This window comes from Rhinolophus sinicus, chromosome 10 (assembly GCF_057876585.1).
Source record: "Rhinolophus sinicus isolate RSI-liver-muscle chromosome 10, RSI-T2T, whole genome shotgun sequence".
Classification (NCBI taxonomy): Eukaryota; Metazoa; Chordata; class Mammalia; order Chiroptera; family Rhinolophidae; genus Rhinolophus; species Rhinolophus sinicus.
In genome coordinates, this window is record NC_142510.1 from 3,452,963 (window position 1) to 3,472,525 (window position 19,563).

At 47.0% G+C, this 19,563-nt stretch overlaps 1 protein-coding gene across 1 annotated transcript in view; it reads right to left on the bottom strand.

Annotated features, from left to right (window-relative positions):
- Nucleotides 1-19,563, bottom strand: part of VPS35L (VPS35 endosomal protein sorting factor like) — a 79,257-nt gene that overhangs the window by 44,022 nt on the left and 15,672 nt on the right. The window contains exons 8-14 of the mRNA XM_074323112.2: nt 14,732-14,816; nt 11,316-11,375; nt 6,432-6,528; nt 5,720-5,767; nt 4,372-4,465; nt 893-970; nt 319-441 (exon numbers count right to left, since the gene is read on the bottom strand). Coding sequence (XP_074179213.2) covers nt 319-441; nt 893-970; nt 4,372-4,465; nt 5,720-5,767; nt 6,432-6,528; nt 11,316-11,375; nt 14,732-14,816 — 585 coding nt within the window. The remainder of the gene's footprint in view (nt 1-318; nt 442-892; nt 971-4,371; nt 4,466-5,719; nt 5,768-6,431; nt 6,529-11,315; nt 11,376-14,731; nt 14,817-19,563) is intronic.

Consider the following 19,563-nt stretch of genomic DNA (forward strand, 5'->3'; position numbering starts at 1 on the left):
GGCTGGATTCCAGGAGTTTGTGTCCCGTCACACACTTTCCAGCTGTGTGACCTTACGGAGGGATGTGGCCTCTCTGAGCTTCCACACCCCCCTCCCAGAGGTGTCACACAAGCCAATGAGGACGAGTCCCCAGCACTGACCCAGCCACAGTGGTCAGCTCTCTCTAACGGCTGGCTAGCGCTGTGTTGCTGCAGCGGTTCTAGACGGGCCCTGTTCACGTTCCAGGGCACACGGTGTAGGGAACATTCCAACACGATATGGAGGAGGAAGGAGCCCCAGCACCCCTCCTCCTTGACACCAAAGCCCGCTGGCAGTTACCTCGGGGGCATGGTAGGAGATGCACTGGAAGATCCAGTCCATGGCAGGCGAGTACAAGGGGAGGTAAGACGGCAGCTCCACTCCCTGGACCACCAGCTGGTTCTGCACTGTATCCCCATGAATCTACAGGAGACCAAAGAAACACAGACCAGGAAGAAGGTCACATGTAAGAAACAAAAAGCACGCAACTCACAGACCGTGCACACTTGTAAGCATTTGGATGGCCTCAAGAGAAACAGAAAAAGCACACAGTTTCCCACATCACCAAGCTGAGCTGTTCTGGGAACGTGCACTGTGCAAAGAAGGAACGTGATAAAAATGGAGCCAGCAGATGCTAAGAAAGGCTGATCAACTAGAGACGTTTCCTATTAGCACAGGCACGTTAATGCTCTCTGCCTGTTCAATACAATCAACGCATTTTAATGGTCTGTCACAGACGCGAGAGCAATTTTTGAGGAGTTTACACATTTAAAGAGCTTGAAGGCAATCTCGACTTGGAAAACCAACGGGGGTTGGTGAATTCGTGATCGTGCAACTGTTACATCAATTAGCTGCTCTGACAGCGTTCTCTTACCTGTTTGAACGTAAGGAGGAAGTCAAAAAAGTTCTTACTGAGGCTTTCTTTGAGATGTGGCGCCACTTCCATTCCCACCTGCAGCCAAACAAAAGGGAATGACCTTGACGATGGAAAAACAAATAATATGTACAGTAGGATGCCAGTTTTGTAAATTAAAAATATACACACAGATAGACACAGGCATAGAGGAGAAAGTCCAGAAAGTTCATTTTTATGCTTTTTGCTTATCTGTTTTCTTATTCAATAAGCACGCATTGTTTTTATAAGAAAAACCACAGGAACGATTTTTAATGAAAAAAAGGGCAACACTTGCAGTACTCATCTGTGCAATTTCCCAGAGGGAAGGAATGTAAATCTGAACAGATGACCAAGAGAACAAATCACTACAACACTACAGAGGAATGTACTCTCAAGACTGTGTATACGCTTTTCCTCCTTCCTCTCTGAAACACGATAAACACACATGTGGCTGTACTTATTAAATGCAGCAAACAACATTTTGGTACGTGAGAGAGTCAGCTGGGACTTCACAGCTGCATGGTTAAAATACATTCTTTGCCGGGCAGTCATGGAAGCAGACAGAAATTTTCATATATTTTAAGCAATTTTACCTAAGACAAGCATTAGGCGTAACCATGCTATAACCCACTGGTTCCTGCGTTCATTGTTTAGAAAAAGACTAACATTTCCAGCTGAAAAAATGTGCTAATCAGAGAGAAGGTGGCCAGAGCCCAAAGCGCCCCTGTGTTCCTTAAACTGAGCTCCTTGGCTGCACTCAATTCCAGTCCAAACTGCTGCCTTCATAAAAACAACTCGGAAGGGAGGGTGCTTTTCTGGGCACTGGTTGTTTCCAATGGGGACAGTTTTCTGCCACTCACCTCCCCACCCAGGGGTCATGAAGATTAAGAATGGTGTTTTTTAGGTGGCTGGTAAAGAATTCCTTTGAGCAGATTTGCGCAAGACCCACTGGGGCATTAGGTTACAGGGCAGGCCGGTGGTGACTGGGGATGCTTCCCCATCGAGCAGTGGGCACAGAAACACACTCACGACAAGCGTCAGATCCCGTTCTGCTGTGCTCTGACTCCACTGTCTTTCCCTCTGCTTAACCATATCGTAGAAAAGGCAGTAATTATCTGTTAGGCAACAGCAAAGAAGGGCCGTGGACAAGCCATGGAGGGGAGCTGAAGCGGCCATGACTAGGAAGAGGAGTTAATCACACATTCCTTTAAGAAGCACCGCTGAGCTCCCCCCACGCCCTGCCCACTCGCTGCTTTTGTGTTTTGTTTATCCCTTCCCATCATGCCAAATGAACAGCTTGGAAATCTGCTTGGGTCTAGAAGGTTTCCACCCAGAGTAGCAAGGGTAGTTGCTCACCCTTTCCATCTGCTCTTTCCGCCCACCTCACATTCATTCATTCTCACTGTTTCTGTCCTTGGGGAATCAAACCTTCCTCTTGGACTACGACGTGTGTGACAGAGCTGGACCGAGGGTTGGGCACATGACCCAGGCTGGGTCAGTAACACATCCCACCCCATGGCCACAGTGACAAATGGCCCAAGAGGGTGCCCTGAGAATCAGCCCTGAGACAAACTGGAACCACTGGGGAAAAGGCCCTCGCACGCCACGGGGGTTCCTAAGGTGGGAGGAGAGGCCAGGAGCTGCTAGGCGCCACCATATGTGGAAAGAGCAAGCCCCAGAATGAAGTCGGCCCAGAGGAAGTCCGAGCTGAGGGATGAGGGAGAGGACCATTCTCGACGATCCTCGAAGGCCCTGCATCCAGCCATGCCCACACCACCCGAGACTCTCTTAAGCCAATACATCTCCCTTTTTGCTTAAAGTCGCATGAATTGCGTTGCTGCCCTTGCAAACTGAAAGAATTCTTCCTGTGCACAGACTGTCTCCTTTTCTTTTGACGTCAAAGACCTTTGGAAATTCTGAGTTGACAGAAATGATGTCAACAGGTACAGAGCATTTCATCACCAGGGTTCCTTGGATGGGCCTGCAATCTCTCCTCACCGTCACTGAGTTTTAAAGTAGCACCTGCCATCCAAAGGCACTTGACACGCAACAGACATTATCTTTCCCCTGATTCATGAACCTTACGTTAAACTTGAAAACCGAACAGGTCTGCGAGGCGTGGGTCTTTCTCCCCTCTCTGATTTCTCTTTAATAACCACAGCGTCTTCCTAAGACACAAAGCCATTCAAAATCTTGATTATTACTCAACTGACGTCTAAGGCGAGTTCAAAGCATTTGCTACTTTCTACGAGGGGAAAGGCAGCTGCTCGCGAGTGGGCAAAGGCCCCATTCTGGCACATCCCCCCGCCCCCCAGGATCCAGCAGTGTTGTATGCACAGGAGGCCCTCTGTGCATATAACACTGCCTCAGTGTTTCAATAGGCTTCAATATGGTCCAAAGTTGAAGCTCTAGAACACTCCTGTAGGAAAAATGCTCCCCAAGTGTCTGGCCTCTGTGACAAGGGGAGCGGGTGCCCTGAAACGGACAGCCTTTCTTTCATTCTCGGTATCAAGACACAGCCCTAGGAAAGGGTCCTTCCTAAAGCTGTCTGCTGTTCCTTCTGACAACAGTGACCGATCTCTTTGTGACAGGTGAGACTGCAGAGTGTCTGTCACATGCTAGATGTCACACAGAAGAAGTCAACCAAAGGCAACTGGTTCTCACCTCCTGATTGAAAAATATGAATAATCCCTCGTGGGTTGGGGAGTCCATGCAGCTTTGTCCACGAGGAAGACAGCGGGTCACCAGGACCCTCCAAAACAGGGGCAATAAGCCCCCTGTCAAGGTGCCAATGGGACAGGACAGGACAGGCAAGGAGGACTCCCAGAAAGACAACCGTAAACTTTTTCACAAAGTTTATGTAACGGAAACCGTTGCATTTTTCACAAACGCAAAATAAATAATTTTAAGCAGAAGCGTCACGATGCCTTAAAGGAGAAAAGGGCTAAGTGATTTACCATCCAGACCGCCCCGCCCGTCAGAGCAGCCATGAAGATGGGCCACGACACAGACCCTGAAACCTGTCAACCTGTCGCTGCAGGGAGCACCTCTCCCCACCAAACAGCCCTGAGGATGGAAAAACGAACATGCCCATGAAATTCACGACAAAGGGAGAGCATGTTTCAAGGCAGAGAAAAGCAACCTGTCAGCTGAGAGGCCCTGGGAGCCCCTTCCCAGCAAGAAGGAAGAAACAATTAATTCTGAAAACCAGTTTCTTTGTAAGAAGATGACCTTCACCACCTCCTCATGGGAGTGACGCTAAGCGGGTCTACTTTAAAATGAATTTTTCAGAGAAAAATCCTACAGCTCTGCTTTCTGTGGAAAAGCCATGCTCTAAAATCAGCCGCTAATGAAGTCCCTTCTTCAGTGACTTAGGGGGTGGCAGAGTAACCAGCGTGAACGCTGAAGGAGACAGGATCATGTCACGCACACACATGCTGGAGATAGACGTGGCCTACCCGGCACAGATAGGCCCTGGCGTACACGGACACCAGTGGGTCTCCGATCCCTCGAATTATGCACGTCAGGCGGGGCAGACATTCCGAAATCCCCCTGTGAGAAGAGACAAAAGACGGCAGCATCACACCCCATGTGAGAGCAACTTGTGCTTTTATTTTTAACATAAAGATAAAACCAAACTTCCTGAGTGGAGGGGGGCGGGAAAAAAACACTCAGGTTTCAGGAGTAAGCCAAGGTCAAAGTTTCAGAGTTTTCTGAGGCTCTGTAACTACAGGCTTTCTCTCCTTAACAATTCATTCACTGAATGGCTTCTTTCATCCTGGCCGCTTGCTCAGCGCTGGAGTCCAACCTTCATTATTTTCCTGCTTGAGGTCACATTTATTTTACGAAGTTAGCAGTTTCTGTCCCCCAGTTATTTTCCATGGGCGGGTCACCCCTTGATTTTCTCAATATTCTCACCGCATCTATATTCCTTTGGCACTGACTCCCTGGCCCGGGCCTGCCCCTGTCCCAGCACCCACACCTCCCCCTCAGGCTGGTAGCAGCACCCCCACTGTGCTGTACTGGTTTCTCCTGCAACAGGGACTTCCCTCTGCCTGGGGCACCATCCTCCCCACTGGGGAGGCAACATAACTGTTCCTTCAGCGCCAGTGTTACCCACTCCACAGCCCCCGGCATCCCTAGACTCCACTCAAACACTGGATTCTAAACCCAACCACACTTCCCTCTGTGGAGCACCGAGTCAGCCATGAACTTCGGGGAGTTTATTACCTAGATGCTACCCCACAAGACAGCCTTTCCCCGCTCTGCAGGAGCAGAGCCGGTTTTCCCAGGCCCAGCAATCTCCCCTGCAAACAATGCCTGCGGTGACCCAGGGCTCAGGGGGAAAGGCTGTGGCTTCTGACCTGTCATCTTTATCACCACGCTGGACAGCGGCAGCAAACACTGAGCGCGGGCCTACTGTGTGGTGTGTGCAGCTCATGGACCTCCTCTTAGGGACTTGTTCACAGAGGAGGGGATTGAGGGTCAGAGACCCTACATAACTGGCTAAGACCACACAGCTAATAATGGCAGAGCCAGGATTCCAACAACTCATCTCCCACGAGCTACTCAATCCACCTCTCCTGGCCCCCGTTGTCTTCTCAGTAAAATGAGGATTAAAATGGTATCTCTATTTCTTTAAGTTTTCATTTGGAGTAAAGGAGAAAATGCTTTGTACCAGATCGGCGACACACTAAGAACCCAAAGAATGACAGCTCCTGTTTCACTGCCATTGGTGTGTGGATATGGGGAGGGACTGACTTTTTTGGAAATGTTACGGTTCTAGACATTTAGAGAAAGACTTACGTTTTGGAGAGGAACCTGTTACACTTTAGGATGGACGCTTCCACGTAACTGCACAAACATTCCGTTAAGAGAGACATTTTCTAGACGGCCTGCTGCCCAGGGGAAAAGGCTCAACCAGCCACGAACAGGACTGGGTGTATATCTTTGGGAGAGGGGGGCTCTCAACAACCCAGAGAATTAAGTCCGTCAGAGGCTTGCGGTTTCTGTATTTGGCTTTCAAGGTTTTGTACTCATTAAAAATAAAATTTGGAAAATGTGCTGAAACTTAAGCTGGGTTTGGAGCCATTCTAATCAAGGCTTCATGGGGAACGGACGAACGTCGGCTAACAAAGGGTTAGTTTGTGTGTAAGGGGAATTCAGTTCTTTACTACCGGTCGTTGTGAAGAGAAGCTCGACCCCATTCCTTTCAAGTCCTTGGAACCACAGAAAACACAGAAAGATGAAGCACCAAAATTGGAGAGAATTCATGGGGAATGTCCCTCACGGAACCGGAAATCTGGTACCTGGTATCATCTTCAGAGAAACCAGAGAAGTGTTGGAAGAGAGCAAAAGTGCAAGGGCTTTCCTACAATGTGATTGTCCTTGCAGCCTAGCAACTGTTAACGGGACCAAGTTTCCAACAGGAATTTCAGCGCATCCCACCACACGGCTTCTATTCACAGCACAGCTCTTTTCGCCTCTTTAAAATCACCAGACAGAAAATAAAGGATACAATCTTGGAATGAGTTCCCTGATGGAAGCGATCTTGAAAAACCAATTTAAGCATGTTTCTTTGGCCGTGTCATTTACATTCTCTGGAGAGAAGTGATCTGCAAGACAAAAATAATACCCATCAGCCTCCCCAATTCTCGGGATCTGCTACAACCGCTATGAGTCCTGGGACAGGAAAACGTCACGGTGAAGCAGAAGGGGCGGGGTACTCAGTCCTATCCCTTTCCTTCCAAAAATCATTATTCTTGTCAGGAAATAATTGGTGACAATGATACCCTATATACAAAGGCTTTGTAAGTGCCAGGTGCTATTCAGAGTGCGTTAGAGACATCAGCTCACTTAATCCCCACAATACCCCTTTTCATCACCTTAATATCCTTTATAGACCATGGCACAGAGATGTTTAGAAACTTGCCCAGAGCACAGAGCAGGCAAATTTTAAGAGATAGAATTCAACTTAGGCAGTCTGGCTGCACCACCTTCATTCTTAGCCACTGCTCAAATACAATTCAGAGGTTCTTGGTGTGCCCACCGATAAGATGAGACTGTTGAGTTACAGATGCTTTTGGAGGTTGCAACTGTAACATGAAATGTGATCGAAGCTTGTGCTCTAAATAGCAAAGGGCCAGACTGGGAGGTAAACTGAGGCCCTAAGGTGAGCAAGCAGCCAGAGTGAGTGCCAGCTCAATGCTGGCTCTCAGGCTGGAGTCACCTTGTGGCAAAACTGCCAGATCCTCCCCTTAGCTGCTGTCCTCCTCTTCGATAATAGAACTATCACTTTTCTGCTGGGCAAGCGGCCATCCTGGCAGTGAGACAGGACCATGTGACCAAGTTCTGGTCCCAGGACATCAACAGAAGTGCAACTTCTGGGAAATAGCTTTAAAAGAAGGGGCTTGACCCCCTTCACTCCTTCCCCCCCACTTCCCCTCACCGGCTGGAATGCAGGTACAATGGCTGGAACCCCCACAACCACCTTGAACCATGAGAGCAACGAGAGAGGCCAGGATCCCTGGCACCACGGGCTGGCAGCCCCGCCAGCCCTGACTCTCTCTGTTGTTATTTTGAGCTGTCTGGCACTGGTACCCAAGCGGGATCTTGACATACATCTTAATAAGGAACAAAACAGAGTACAGAAAAATGAAAAACAAAAACAAGAACTCATCAATACCACGAAGGCAACTGCTGACTCTCCCGTGGAAATGATTTCTTCTAAACGATTCTGTAGGCTTCATTCATTCCCAAATGATTCACTCGCCATTTTGAAAGGGAAGGGACATTCCGTTTTTCCCTTTCCTGGCCGGAACCTGCGCACTTAAAGTAACGCTTTTTTTTCAAGCTCCAAGAGACTCCAGACAAGTAAAGATAAGGGTTATTCTTAAACTCATTTGTGAATCCTGCCTTGTGGAAAGGGGAGAGGCAGGGTTAATTTCCCTTCACATAACAATCCTGTGACTTGAAGTCCAAAAGCAAAAATAAGTCTGTGAAGTCATCTCATAAAAATCCCTCACTTTCCAGCTGAGGGAACAGAGTGTTAGCAAAGGGTATATGCATTGACTACAAGCTGTCCAACAACCTGCATATGCCAACACAGAGGTTCTAGGCTTTCCTTGCAGCTCAAGAGCTAATTTAGGGAAAGTTTTATGTCACGCAGGACTTTAAAATCTTACAGCAAACTAAACATTACATTCCCTTACTATTTGCTCAATGCAAGTACTTTCAGAACCAACCAAAGGCAGAGTTGTAGGAGAGAGAGCAGTACATAAGAGCCCTGTCCTCAGGAAGCTTCCATTCCAGTGGGGGAAGAAACCTCATCGAGAGGGGAAAGGATAAGCAAGCAAACAAATAAGGTAAGATCCAAGAGCAGCCACACAATGCAAGCTATAAAACTAGGCCGTGGAATGGAGTGATCTGAGTTGGGGACCGTCACCAGATAGGGTGGTCAGAGAAGGCTCCGCTGAGGTGGCATTTGAGCTGAGCCCTGATGACAAAAAGGGGCCAGCCATGCTCGGATGCAGAGGACATGTATTTCCAGGAAGAGGAAACAGCAAGTGCAAAGGCCCTGAGGTGGGCACGACCTCTGGCAATGTCAAAGAACAGGAAAGCAAGCCGGTGTGGCAGGCAAGAAAGGGACCAGCCGGCATCACAGGCCAGGTCACGCAGGGCTGCAGCCTTGGTGAGGACTAAGAGTTTCTCTAAGTGCTATGGAAACTCCCCGAAGAGTTCTGAGCAGCGGGATGACGTGACGTGATTTATATTTCAGGACTGGGGCTGCTACATGGAGAACGGATTCAGAATTGGGAATTCAACTCAGAAGCAATTTCAATGTAACAAGCAGCAGAGGTTTTTTTCCCTCCAAGCTCCCAGTCATTGTTCTTACGGGGCTTCTTTTTCCAACCCTGACCTTCTGTGGCTATTTTAGGAGGAGGGAGGAAACCAACGAGTCTAATTCTGTGTCACTTGCCAAGTCTCTGCAGTAGCAGTCTCTTGAAGGCACAGTGCTTATAGGAGCGAAACGTCATCTTAGCAGGTGCCTGGGTGGCCAGGTCAGCTAAGGACGCAGCTTATCTAGATGCCGTCGGCCATGGGGAAAAGTGAAGGAGAGAAAGCCCAGGGTGGATGATGAGAGCCACCACATAATAAACCCACATTCCTTCTCCCGTGATGGAAATAAACTTCTACCACAGAGAAGATGGTCTCTCCAGCTATGTGCTGGATTAAGAGATGCCGGGGAAAATCATTACTACATCCAGTAGCATATCCTTTCCATGAACCCAAAGGACGCTGGTGTCTTTCTAAACTCGTAAGAGCTGAGCCCTAGTTAAACCTCCAGAAGGTTAGGGCTCAGACATTAAACTCAGCAGAACTTGGAATGGGAGGAACGAGGACACCTGCCACCAGATTTCTCTCTACACTTAATCTCTTCAGGCAGGATTCTGCGCAGTAGACTTCAAAAGCTTCCTTCATAATTATTGTGACACACCATCCCCAAGCTTGCTGGTATTTTTGAAAAAGGTTTGCTCCTTTCCCTGTCAGGTTCCTGGAACCAGAAAACACATGCAGATGAAGACGTTAACTGATAGGGGGGAAAAAATGGAGAAGTTATTTTTAAGAAAACGAAAGTCTGATTTGCATCACTCAAGGTAAAAAAGAAAAAAAAAGATATTTCAGGAAGGAAGAATTTTATTGGTAAAAGTGCTAATTATATCTTTAGATAAGGACAGGAAGTGACTACGAAAATTACCTTTTATCTTGAACTTTTATGGTTTAGGTAGAGAGCAAGTTATCCCTAATTTTTTCCTTCCTTGGCTCTAACATGCTGTCTGTATACTTAGTAAAAACTGGGAGGGAAGAAAATTAATACAGTCGATGCAAACACGAATGCTTCTGGGGGCCAGGCAGGTTAAGACAAATATTTTGAAGCGGTTAGGTCTACAACCACAGGAAGTAGTAGAACCTGTATCAAAAAGCATTAAAAAAAAATACTGCTGGAGCCAAGGAAAACACCTATGTGGGTTTCATCTGCCCACAACTTTTAGTGATCTGCTGCTGCTGCCCTTCCAGCCAGGCGGGCCCCTCCACTTTCCCAGTCTCACTGTGTCCCAATCCTGAGACACCTTGAACAGGGGAGGAGCTACTGCAAACATCACGGGTGTGACGTGGAGGTGGGGAGGGCCGAGAAATACCACGTGAGCCACACTCAAAAAGGGAAAACAAATCAGGTGAAATTTTCATAATATACTTCATGGAACCCAAATCATCCAAAACATCATTTCAACATATTTTAAAAATTATTCATGAGGTTCTTTATAGTCTTTTATTTGTAGTAAGTCTCTGATCTGAAATCCACTATTTTTTTTAAATATTGACAGCACATCAGCTTGGACGGGCCAGATCTCAAGCGCTCAAGAGCCCCACGTGACGCGAAGCCGCCACATTGGATGGTATGGACCCAGCGCTAAGAGCCAGGCTCTCGCTAACAGCTGTCGGCAAAGCTGTGGGCACGTCCCTGACTATTTCACGCTGAGTTTGCCCGTCGATAATGAGACAAGGTGATTCCTCAGAGCTCTTCTAGCCCTAACGGTCTTACGGTTCTGTTCCTTTCTGAAAAATAAGTATATTAAATAGCTTTCAAAATACAGGTAGACGGATGAAAGAAATAACGAATGAATGAATGGACGAACGAATGAACAGAGGTCAAATTCTGGGTTACTGCTGTTGATGCCCTCATCTGCTTAGGAGCAGAAGGAGTGAAGGTGGAGCAAAGGTGTAGTTGTCATTTGTACAGATGTCTACGTACAGTATTAGGAATCTGAAAGGGGGGATGAAAGGGAAAGAAAGCTGCTCCTTCCTGCCAGACACACCGTCACCATCTAGATGACAAAAGAAATTCAGAATCTACTCCCATTATAACCTCCTGAGAATTTTAAATTGATTGGCAATAAATTTAATGCAAACATCACTTGGGCAAAGACTGTAGACTCAGTCAAAGCATCTGTTATTGATTGAGTTGACGTTGTTCTTTAATATATATAAAGTAGGTCCTTTAAAGCAATTTGCTTCTTAGGAAAGATACGCAGGCAAAATACTAAAATGTCAAGCAGCAGAGGAATTTAAGTTGGTGTGAAACTTCAGCTGAATTTAATTCTAATACCTCTTCATTCGTGCACAGTCACATTACTTGCCCAAATTCCTCGGCGGACTATTTGAAAATCTTCTAATGTTTTTAGAAGACTGAGATGATTAGAAATCTGGAAAAGTGTTTCTTTTACTTTTAACACACCAGAAATGAAAAACTTTATATTGGGTTGCACTAAACGCTGATGTGATATACACCTAATCCTGACTCCAAAGCAGAATGAAAGCCGTGGAACAGCCGTGACATTACCTGGTAAGACGCCGCGGTTATCCACACACATGGAAAAGATGCGTTCATACACGAGCTTTCCTGAGGAGAAAGGACAGATGGTGTCAGCGTCGCACTCTTCCGGAGTAAACACTAAATAAACGTTTGTTCCTTCGTGGGGGATGCCTCCCAAACTTCAATTGTGGCAACATACTGCCACCTAGTGGGACAAATTTGAAGCCACGTTTCTTTGTTTTTTGTTTTTAATAAAAGGAGGGATTTTTACTTTCTGTGAGAGGCAGGTAGGTGATCAAGGCACCTCAGGTACCTCCACTCAATCAACGGAGAATGACCCCCATCTTATTCTAGACAAGAGGCTGCAAATGGGCGGCCCAAGGGCTGAATCCACTTTGATCAAAACAGTGATCCACTTTGTTTGGTCCACCACACAATGGCCCACAAAGTTTTAACATTTTTTGATTTAGCTGCCAACACTTAATAACTGGGAGAATTCAAAAGAAAAAAAATTGGGAGAATTCACATGAAAAGCCAGATTTCTTGCTTCTTCACAGACGATATGCCAAAAATGGGCCCATATCCCGAAAGGATAACAACGGGCTAGAACAGATTAGCAGCTGCCCTGAATGGCATACAGACTACCCAGTTTGCCGCACTCTCCACCATTCCCTACCGTCTCTCATCAACAGCCTGCTTCACTCATTTATGTAATCTGCCTGGTGCCTAGAAACATGGGAATTCATCTAGAATGCAAGTCTACAGGGTCAGATGTGTGTCTGTTTTGTACAGTGACCGATCCCCAGCACCTAGATAGTGCCCAGCATACAATGGATGGTCGATATTTGGTGTTAGATGCATAGATGAACAAAATTTAGGTCGTGTGGGTCACAGGTACTGTTAGGACAGGACATTATTTGTTGTGGATTTATCACCATCACGATTGCCAACTCCCAGCCCAGCTAATTTCGGGGATACCGCAAGGGCAGCAAGCACCTGCATTACATCCGGCTTGCTGAGATCTGGGCTGCTGCCAGCAGAGGCTGGCAAGATGGCAGCCCAAAATTCTCACGAGGTTAATGTGTTTATCTGGCCAGGCTTGCAGGTTAGAAATTGGATCTCACTGGTGTCCCGAGCTAGTTTCGCTCAGGGATGCTGACTTAGGCAGAGAAAACTTGCAGGCCAGTGTGTTAACTTATCATGAGAAACAGACCTGTCAGGAGGACCAGACACGGCCACCGGCCTGTCTCCCTGACTGACGGCCTCGCCCCGTGAGGACAAGCTGTGCATGAGAAGTCCAGGTGCGAGGGGTGTCTGACCTACTATCTAGTCTCAGAGCCTAAGGCGCCCTCCCTTCTGGATCACTTGTCCCCATCTCTGCCACCTTCCTGGGTCCACGCCACTCTCGTATTTCACCCAAAGTGGCCTAATATATTGCACCTGCAGTAGCTTCCTACTTGTACCCCTGCCTGTCCTTGCCCTATGGTCATCCCAACACAGCAGCCAGAGGGAGCCCATTACAACTCAAATCGGACTACGTCCCTTCTTTTCTTGACACCCGCTTGGTTCCTCACGTCCTCAGATTCAAAGCCCGAGTCCTTCCAATGGCCTCCAAGGGCCACCGCGATCTCCAGCCACGTCAGCTCCTGCCTGCTCCTGCCCTCACTCCACTCCAGCCACCGTGGCCTCTCGGCTCTCCAAACCTGCCCACCATGCTACCACCCCAGGGCCTTTGCACCAGCCGTTCCTTGGGCTGACCTGCTCCTGAACTCCCACCCCACAGAGCACATGGCTCATCTGTCCCCTCCTTCAAGTTCTTGCCCACATATCAACGTCTCAGCCAGGCCGCCTCCCATCAGCCTATTTACAAATACAGCCGCCCCGGCCCCCATCCATTCCCTCAGCTCCCCTCACCCTACCCTGCTCTTTCTAACATACACATAACACAGGACTGCCCTCTAACGTACTATCAGGTTTACTTATTTGTTCTGTAAATCCTTTTACTGCTCCACAAAGGCAGGGATTTTGTCTCTTATTTGCTGACACATCCTTAGCCCCCAGCAGTGCCTGAGACCAGCTCTCCAGGCCATCTGAACCCGAGAGATGCTACCTTTTAGCAGGGGCAGCTCTTCTTTTAGCTTCCAGTCCCCTTTTTCTGGCAACAGCGTCACCCAGGCCTGGATAATATGCATGTTTCACCCCCCAGATGCCACGAATGGCTCAGGGACTGACACATGACCCAAGCCAGGCCCATGAGATGGAATTCTGGGACTTTTGCTGGAATGCTTAGAAGAAGTTTCTTCCTTGTCCTGGGACTAACAGTGAACAGAAGCTGAGGACACCTGGTAGAGTTTGGGAATGAAGCCAACCCCTGGGAAAGTACTAGAAAAAGCCAAGCTCCTGAAGACACTGTCTGGGCTTCTGACTCCAGTTGTACACGAAGCCAGAAACTACAAGTGGAATTTTCAACATAAGCCAATAAATATCCAAAACTAATACAAGGCAGGCTTCCTATCACTTGTTCCAATACATTCAGCTCCCTGGTCTCCTGTGCAGAACTAAATGGGTCCGAATGACATTTGTTTCCTGACACTTCCAGTCTTTTGATGGGGTACAGACAAGACGTGCCAGCTTGGGAGCCCTCTGGTCCTTCCTCGGTGAGAACAGTGAATGTCTCTCCTGAGTTCAGCTCTCAGAAGGCAACTCTGTCTGCCAGCTCTTGTGGGCACCTGGCTGCCCGACGTACAGCCTGGAGGGCTGCCCGCTTTGGACAAGCTGCTAATGGCATGATGCTCGGGCCACTGCCCACCAAGCAGCAGAGGCCGCCTGCTTCTCCAGAGGGGCCCAGGTCATTCCCTTCAGCCCAGACCTCTCTACTGGGCTCGCACTGATTACTGTGCCCGGGGGGTGTGCGTGGGCCGAGGGGCAGCCACAGCAAGGCAGGCAGGTCTCAGATGGACTGCAGTTGTCACCCAGGCCGGAGGGAGAGGACGCTGGCCTGGCTCCGGTTTTAACAGTGATGACAGGGAAAAATGGGCATATTGGGCAGAGCTTTAGGCGGCTGGGCTGAAGAACGTGGAGACGGACTAGACATGGGCCACAAGGGGAGATGACCCAGTGGGGCCGGAGGAAGGGCTGGGAGGAGATGCCAAGTTCAGTTCCGACAGAGTGAGATGGCGATGGCCTGGACCTGGGTTTCAGGACGTGTGTTTGCCAACACTTTCCTCACTTGCTTTACGAGCCTATCAGAAGGTTAGAAAACATAATTTAAAATATTTCAAAAATAGCACCCTTGTTAGTGAGCAGAGGTTTGGTCTCCCTCCTGATTCACCTGATTAACGACTTAAACCACAAGAGAACCGAATGGAAAGCAACGCGAGCGCCCGGCTTCTGGCAAACCCAGTGCGTTTCCTAGATCTAAGATGACTCTGCCTAGGACTTACCAAATGTGTCAAGTATGTCGGTGACGAGCACAAACTTGCTTGGGTAGAACTGAATGACACTGGTGTCCGAAAGAAGCTTTGAACACTAGAAAGAGAGAAAAGAAAATTTAGTGTTGTGTCTGACCTGGTTGGGACACTCCAGGCCCAGAAAATTAACAATTTGTAGAAAAAGGTCCAGGGGTTAACCATGTGCCAGCCAGGCCCTGTCCGACGACACACTGGAGACGTAAGGACGAGCAAAACCACCGGGCTTTTGACAGAGAGCCAGACTCTGTCACAGCAAGCCTCGTAAGGAAAGACACGGTCACCGTCCTCCAGGAAAGCCACACACCAAGGAGGCTTAGCCAGAAGGGTCTCTGCTCAAACACTCAAGGTCACCAGGGGAAGTCAAGGACACCTCTCCCATCAGTGTCCCTGCAGGTGACTCCATCTTTGTTCCAACTGCTTTTCGGCAGTTACCTCTGGTTTATTTCAGGACAGTCTTGGATTCTTGAACATTCTTTTCTATGAACTGACCTCAATAAGTAAGTCTCCAGGGTTTCTTAAACTAGCATCTACTCAATCCCAAATTTCCCTCTAAAGGAAATGACACATTTCCTTCCAGGAAGACATGTTTCTCTGGAACTATGATCTTCAATGACAGACGCACTTTGGCTTTGCAAGGAATCGTTCAATTCCCAGTCAATCACTGCAGCCAGAGGCCCATTCTCACCGCAGTTCCGGACTCGTAACGGAACCCTGCAGCCACACAACCTAAACACCCCAGATTCAGTCACCGCTTAGCATCAGAAATAAAAAAATCAGTGCCTATGAGGAAGAACTAATTGTGATGCCCTGAAGCCCTTACAAATTCAAAAGTCATCATGAGGAACTACATAACCTTGCCCTATTTTAGCATTCAAATGGTTGACCCTCAGATAGGACAATGTCACTTTAAAAATGTTTGGACATTTGGCAAAGGTCCTTGAATATATGCTTTTCCAACGAGCAGATGATGGTGATAACCTCCATCAAATCAAGAGGTAGGTCGGATATCGGTATTCCACTTGTTACCCCCAAATCGAAATCGTCAGATGCACCAAGTCCCTCTGCGGCATCACATGCCTACAAGGAAACAGCGTGTATAATTTGGGAAACATCCTCTGACAGCCCAAATGTTATTTGGGGAGGGGCGGAGAGGTGAGGAAAATGTGAGCTGCTTAAACAATGGTGTTGACACCAAACGTGGCATTTGGATGTGCACAGAATTCCACTTCCTGACGCCTCGCTTTGTGTTTTTCGTGTGCCCTTTATGAGCGCTCCAACGTAAACAACTAGCCCAAGAGAGTTCAGGGCTTGGAAAAGACAAACAAGCTGAATCTTAGATACTGTTTACAATGCGCAGCTCTGGGTTCCTAGGGACGTTCCATCTCCCCAGCTCTTACCCAGGGGCCCCTCACAGATGAGGTTCTGCCCATGGGTGGAGAGAGAGAAAAAATTCAAACAGAAGATTTCAAATTAAACACAGCTGGGGCTTCCCAACATCTGTGCATTGACTTTTCTCCCAAGCTGGTGTCACAGAACATATATTTTGTAAAGAATAACAGGAAGCAGAGTTTTTTAAATCCAAAGTTAAAGTCGTAACGATGCTATCCTTGAAATTACCTTGTAAATCACAATTTCGAAGAATCTACAGGTTTTCCAGGCATGGGTGCAGTTTCCTAAATCAGACTCAGGCACCCCAATGTGCGTGTGTTAAATATACAGAGTCTTCACACCACATCAAAACTACTGGTCAACCTCCAGCCAAGACACCAGGAAATCAGGCCTCTTAACAAGGGCTCCAGTGACTGCTTCCCTGAAACACGCCGGGGACACACTGGGTTTGTGACATCCACAATCTGTAGCAGATGCTGAATGGACTAAGCTTCCTACAAACCAGTGTTCTCAGTTTCAGAATCGTCTAGGGAGCTTTTATCAAACAATAGTGGTGCCTGCCTCCCAGTCCCTGATGAAGCTGGTCTGGGCGCAGCTGGGACTCAGGATTGCAGGTGATTCTAAAGTGCAGCCGAGGCTGAGAACCGTTGTCATACACATTTCCTGGACGTCTGACCAATACATTTCTCTGCCTGAAATACTTGCTACCGAACTTACTCACATTGCTGGAAAAATACTGAAAGAGTGTTTGTTTTTCCTTTGCATCCAATTAGAAATATCTAGAAGCATACTAGCAGTTTTCTAATTAAGTTTGGGTTGAAAAAATTGAATAACCAAAGCAAATGGATAAATTAAAAGATAACCTACGGTTGCGTACTAAGAAAGCATAAATGGATGCATGGATGGATGGAAGGAAGGAAGCAGACTAATTAATCAGAGGACAACTACTATCCAGAACATATGAAAAAAATCCTAAAAATCAATAATAACTCATAACAATGAAAAGAATGAGCAGAAGGAATTGACACAAGGCATTTTACAGAAAAGGGAACGCTGACGGCCCATAAACATGTGAAAAGATACTCAATCCTATTATAATTTGGGAATTGCAAATTAAAACCACAACAAAGGAGGATTTTATCACTTCCTCAATTGGAAAAATAAAAATAGAAGCTCTGCTCACACCAAATGTTGGGGGGAAGCTGAACAGCACAGACTCTCCCATTCCCACTGCTACTGCGAGTGTACCAGCGGGCACAGAAAACTCTGGAAAACAACTGGGCACTGCCTGGTAAAGCTGAAGAGGTACACACCCTACACCCCAGCCATCCCGCTCTCGGGTCTGGACCTTCATCTAGAGGAAGGTCAGCAGACGTGTCCAAGACTGTTCATAGTAACAGCGTAACGACAAAAGAAAAGGACAGAACCAAATGCCCACCAACAGAATGAAAGACACATGATTTACACACCAGTAGGCTCACTATTAGTACGATGGCAGATCTCTCCAGTTGACGTATAGGGTCAATACAATCCCTATCAAAACCCCAGAAGGGGAGGCCTGTTAGCTCAGTTGGTTAGAGCGCAAGCTCTGAACAGCAGGGTTGCCGGTTCGATTCCCACATAGGCAAGTGATCTGTGCCCCCCACAACTAGACTGAAGGACAACAACTTGACTTGGAGCTGAGGGGCCCTGGAGTAACACACTGTTCCCCAACATTCCCCAATAAAAAATTTTTAAAAAACCACCCAGGTTTTATTGGGGGAGGAGATGGTAAGAAATTGACAACTTCATCCTGAAAACCACATGGAGATGCAAAGGACCCAAAATCTCCAAAACGATTTTGAAAAAGATTTACACCACCCAGTTTCAAAACTTACCATAAAGCTACAGTAATCAAGACAGTACGGTACTAACATAGGACAGACTTACAGATCTGTGGAATAAACTTGAGAGTCCAGAAATAAACCCTTATATTTATGGTCAGTTGACTTTTGACAAGGGTCCCAAAATAATTCAATAGAGAAAAGACAGTCCTTCCAACAAATGCTGCCGAGACAATTGGATACCCTTAATAAACTTACACCCTTATCAACACACAAAAATTAATTCAAAATGGACGACAGTCCTAGAGGTAAGAGCTAACACTGTAAAACTTCTAGAAGAAAACAGGAAAAAATTCTCATGACCTTAGGTTAGGCAGAGTTCTTAGATACAACTCCGAAAGCACGAGCCGAAAAACAGACAACAGATAAATTGGACTTCATTAAAATTAAAAACTTCTATATTTCAAAAGACACCATTATGAAAAGGGAAAAAGACACAGACTACAAGAAAATACTTCTCGCTCATATATTTGATAAAGAACTTGGATCACGGATATATAAAGAATTGTTACAACTCAACAAGATAAACAACCTGATTTTACAAATGGACAAGTCTTGAACAGACATTTCACTAAAGAAGATAGACAAATGGCCAATAAGCAGATGGAAACATGCCCAGCTCCACTGGTCAGTAGGGAAATGCAAGTTGAAACCACAATGAGATAACACTTCAAACCCACTAGGACGGCCGTAATCAAAAAGGCAGACAGACTGCTGGAAAAGATGCACTAGAACCGGAACCCTTAGATGCTGCTGGCGGGAACGCACATGGTGCAGCCATTTTGGAAAGCGGCTTAGCCATTTCTCAAAAAGTTGAACGTAAACGTACCATGTGACCCAGCAATTCCACTCCTAGGAATCTACCCAAGAGAAATGAAAACGTGTCCATGCAAAGACTTGTGTACAAATGTGCATAGTAGCATGTGTCCTAGTAGCCAGAGTGGAAACAGCCTAAATGTCCATCAACTCATTCACAGAGAAGTAAAAAGGGATTATCCCTACAACGGACTAATATTCAGCAGTAAAAAGGCACAACGTACTGACACATGGGGGAACCTCAGGAACGTGGTGCTAAGTGAACGGAGCCAGATGCAAATGATTACGTACTGAATGATCCCACGTAATGAGATCCCATGCAATGAGAGGCAAACGTGTCGTCAAAACCAGATCAGTGGTCTCCTGGGGCTGGAAGTGGCAATGGGACTTGATTGCAAACAGGCTTGGGGGAGTCTGGAAGGGAGGGTAATGGAAAAGTTCTCACATTGGATTGCCTAACAGTGGTGCAACTCTATAAACTCACTGAAAATCACTGAACTGTACACACTTCCAATGGTGGGTTTGGGGATATGTAAACTATATCTCAATAAAGCTAAAGAAACAAAAGCCTGATTACAGAGCATGTCAGGTGAACTGGTCTCATTTCTCCAGGCTCCACAGCTTCACTATCTTAATTGGCTAAAGAAGGCAGTTTCTAAAGGACCGAAAGTTCAATAGTTACGAATCACCAGATGTGGAGTTAATGCAACATGCAAC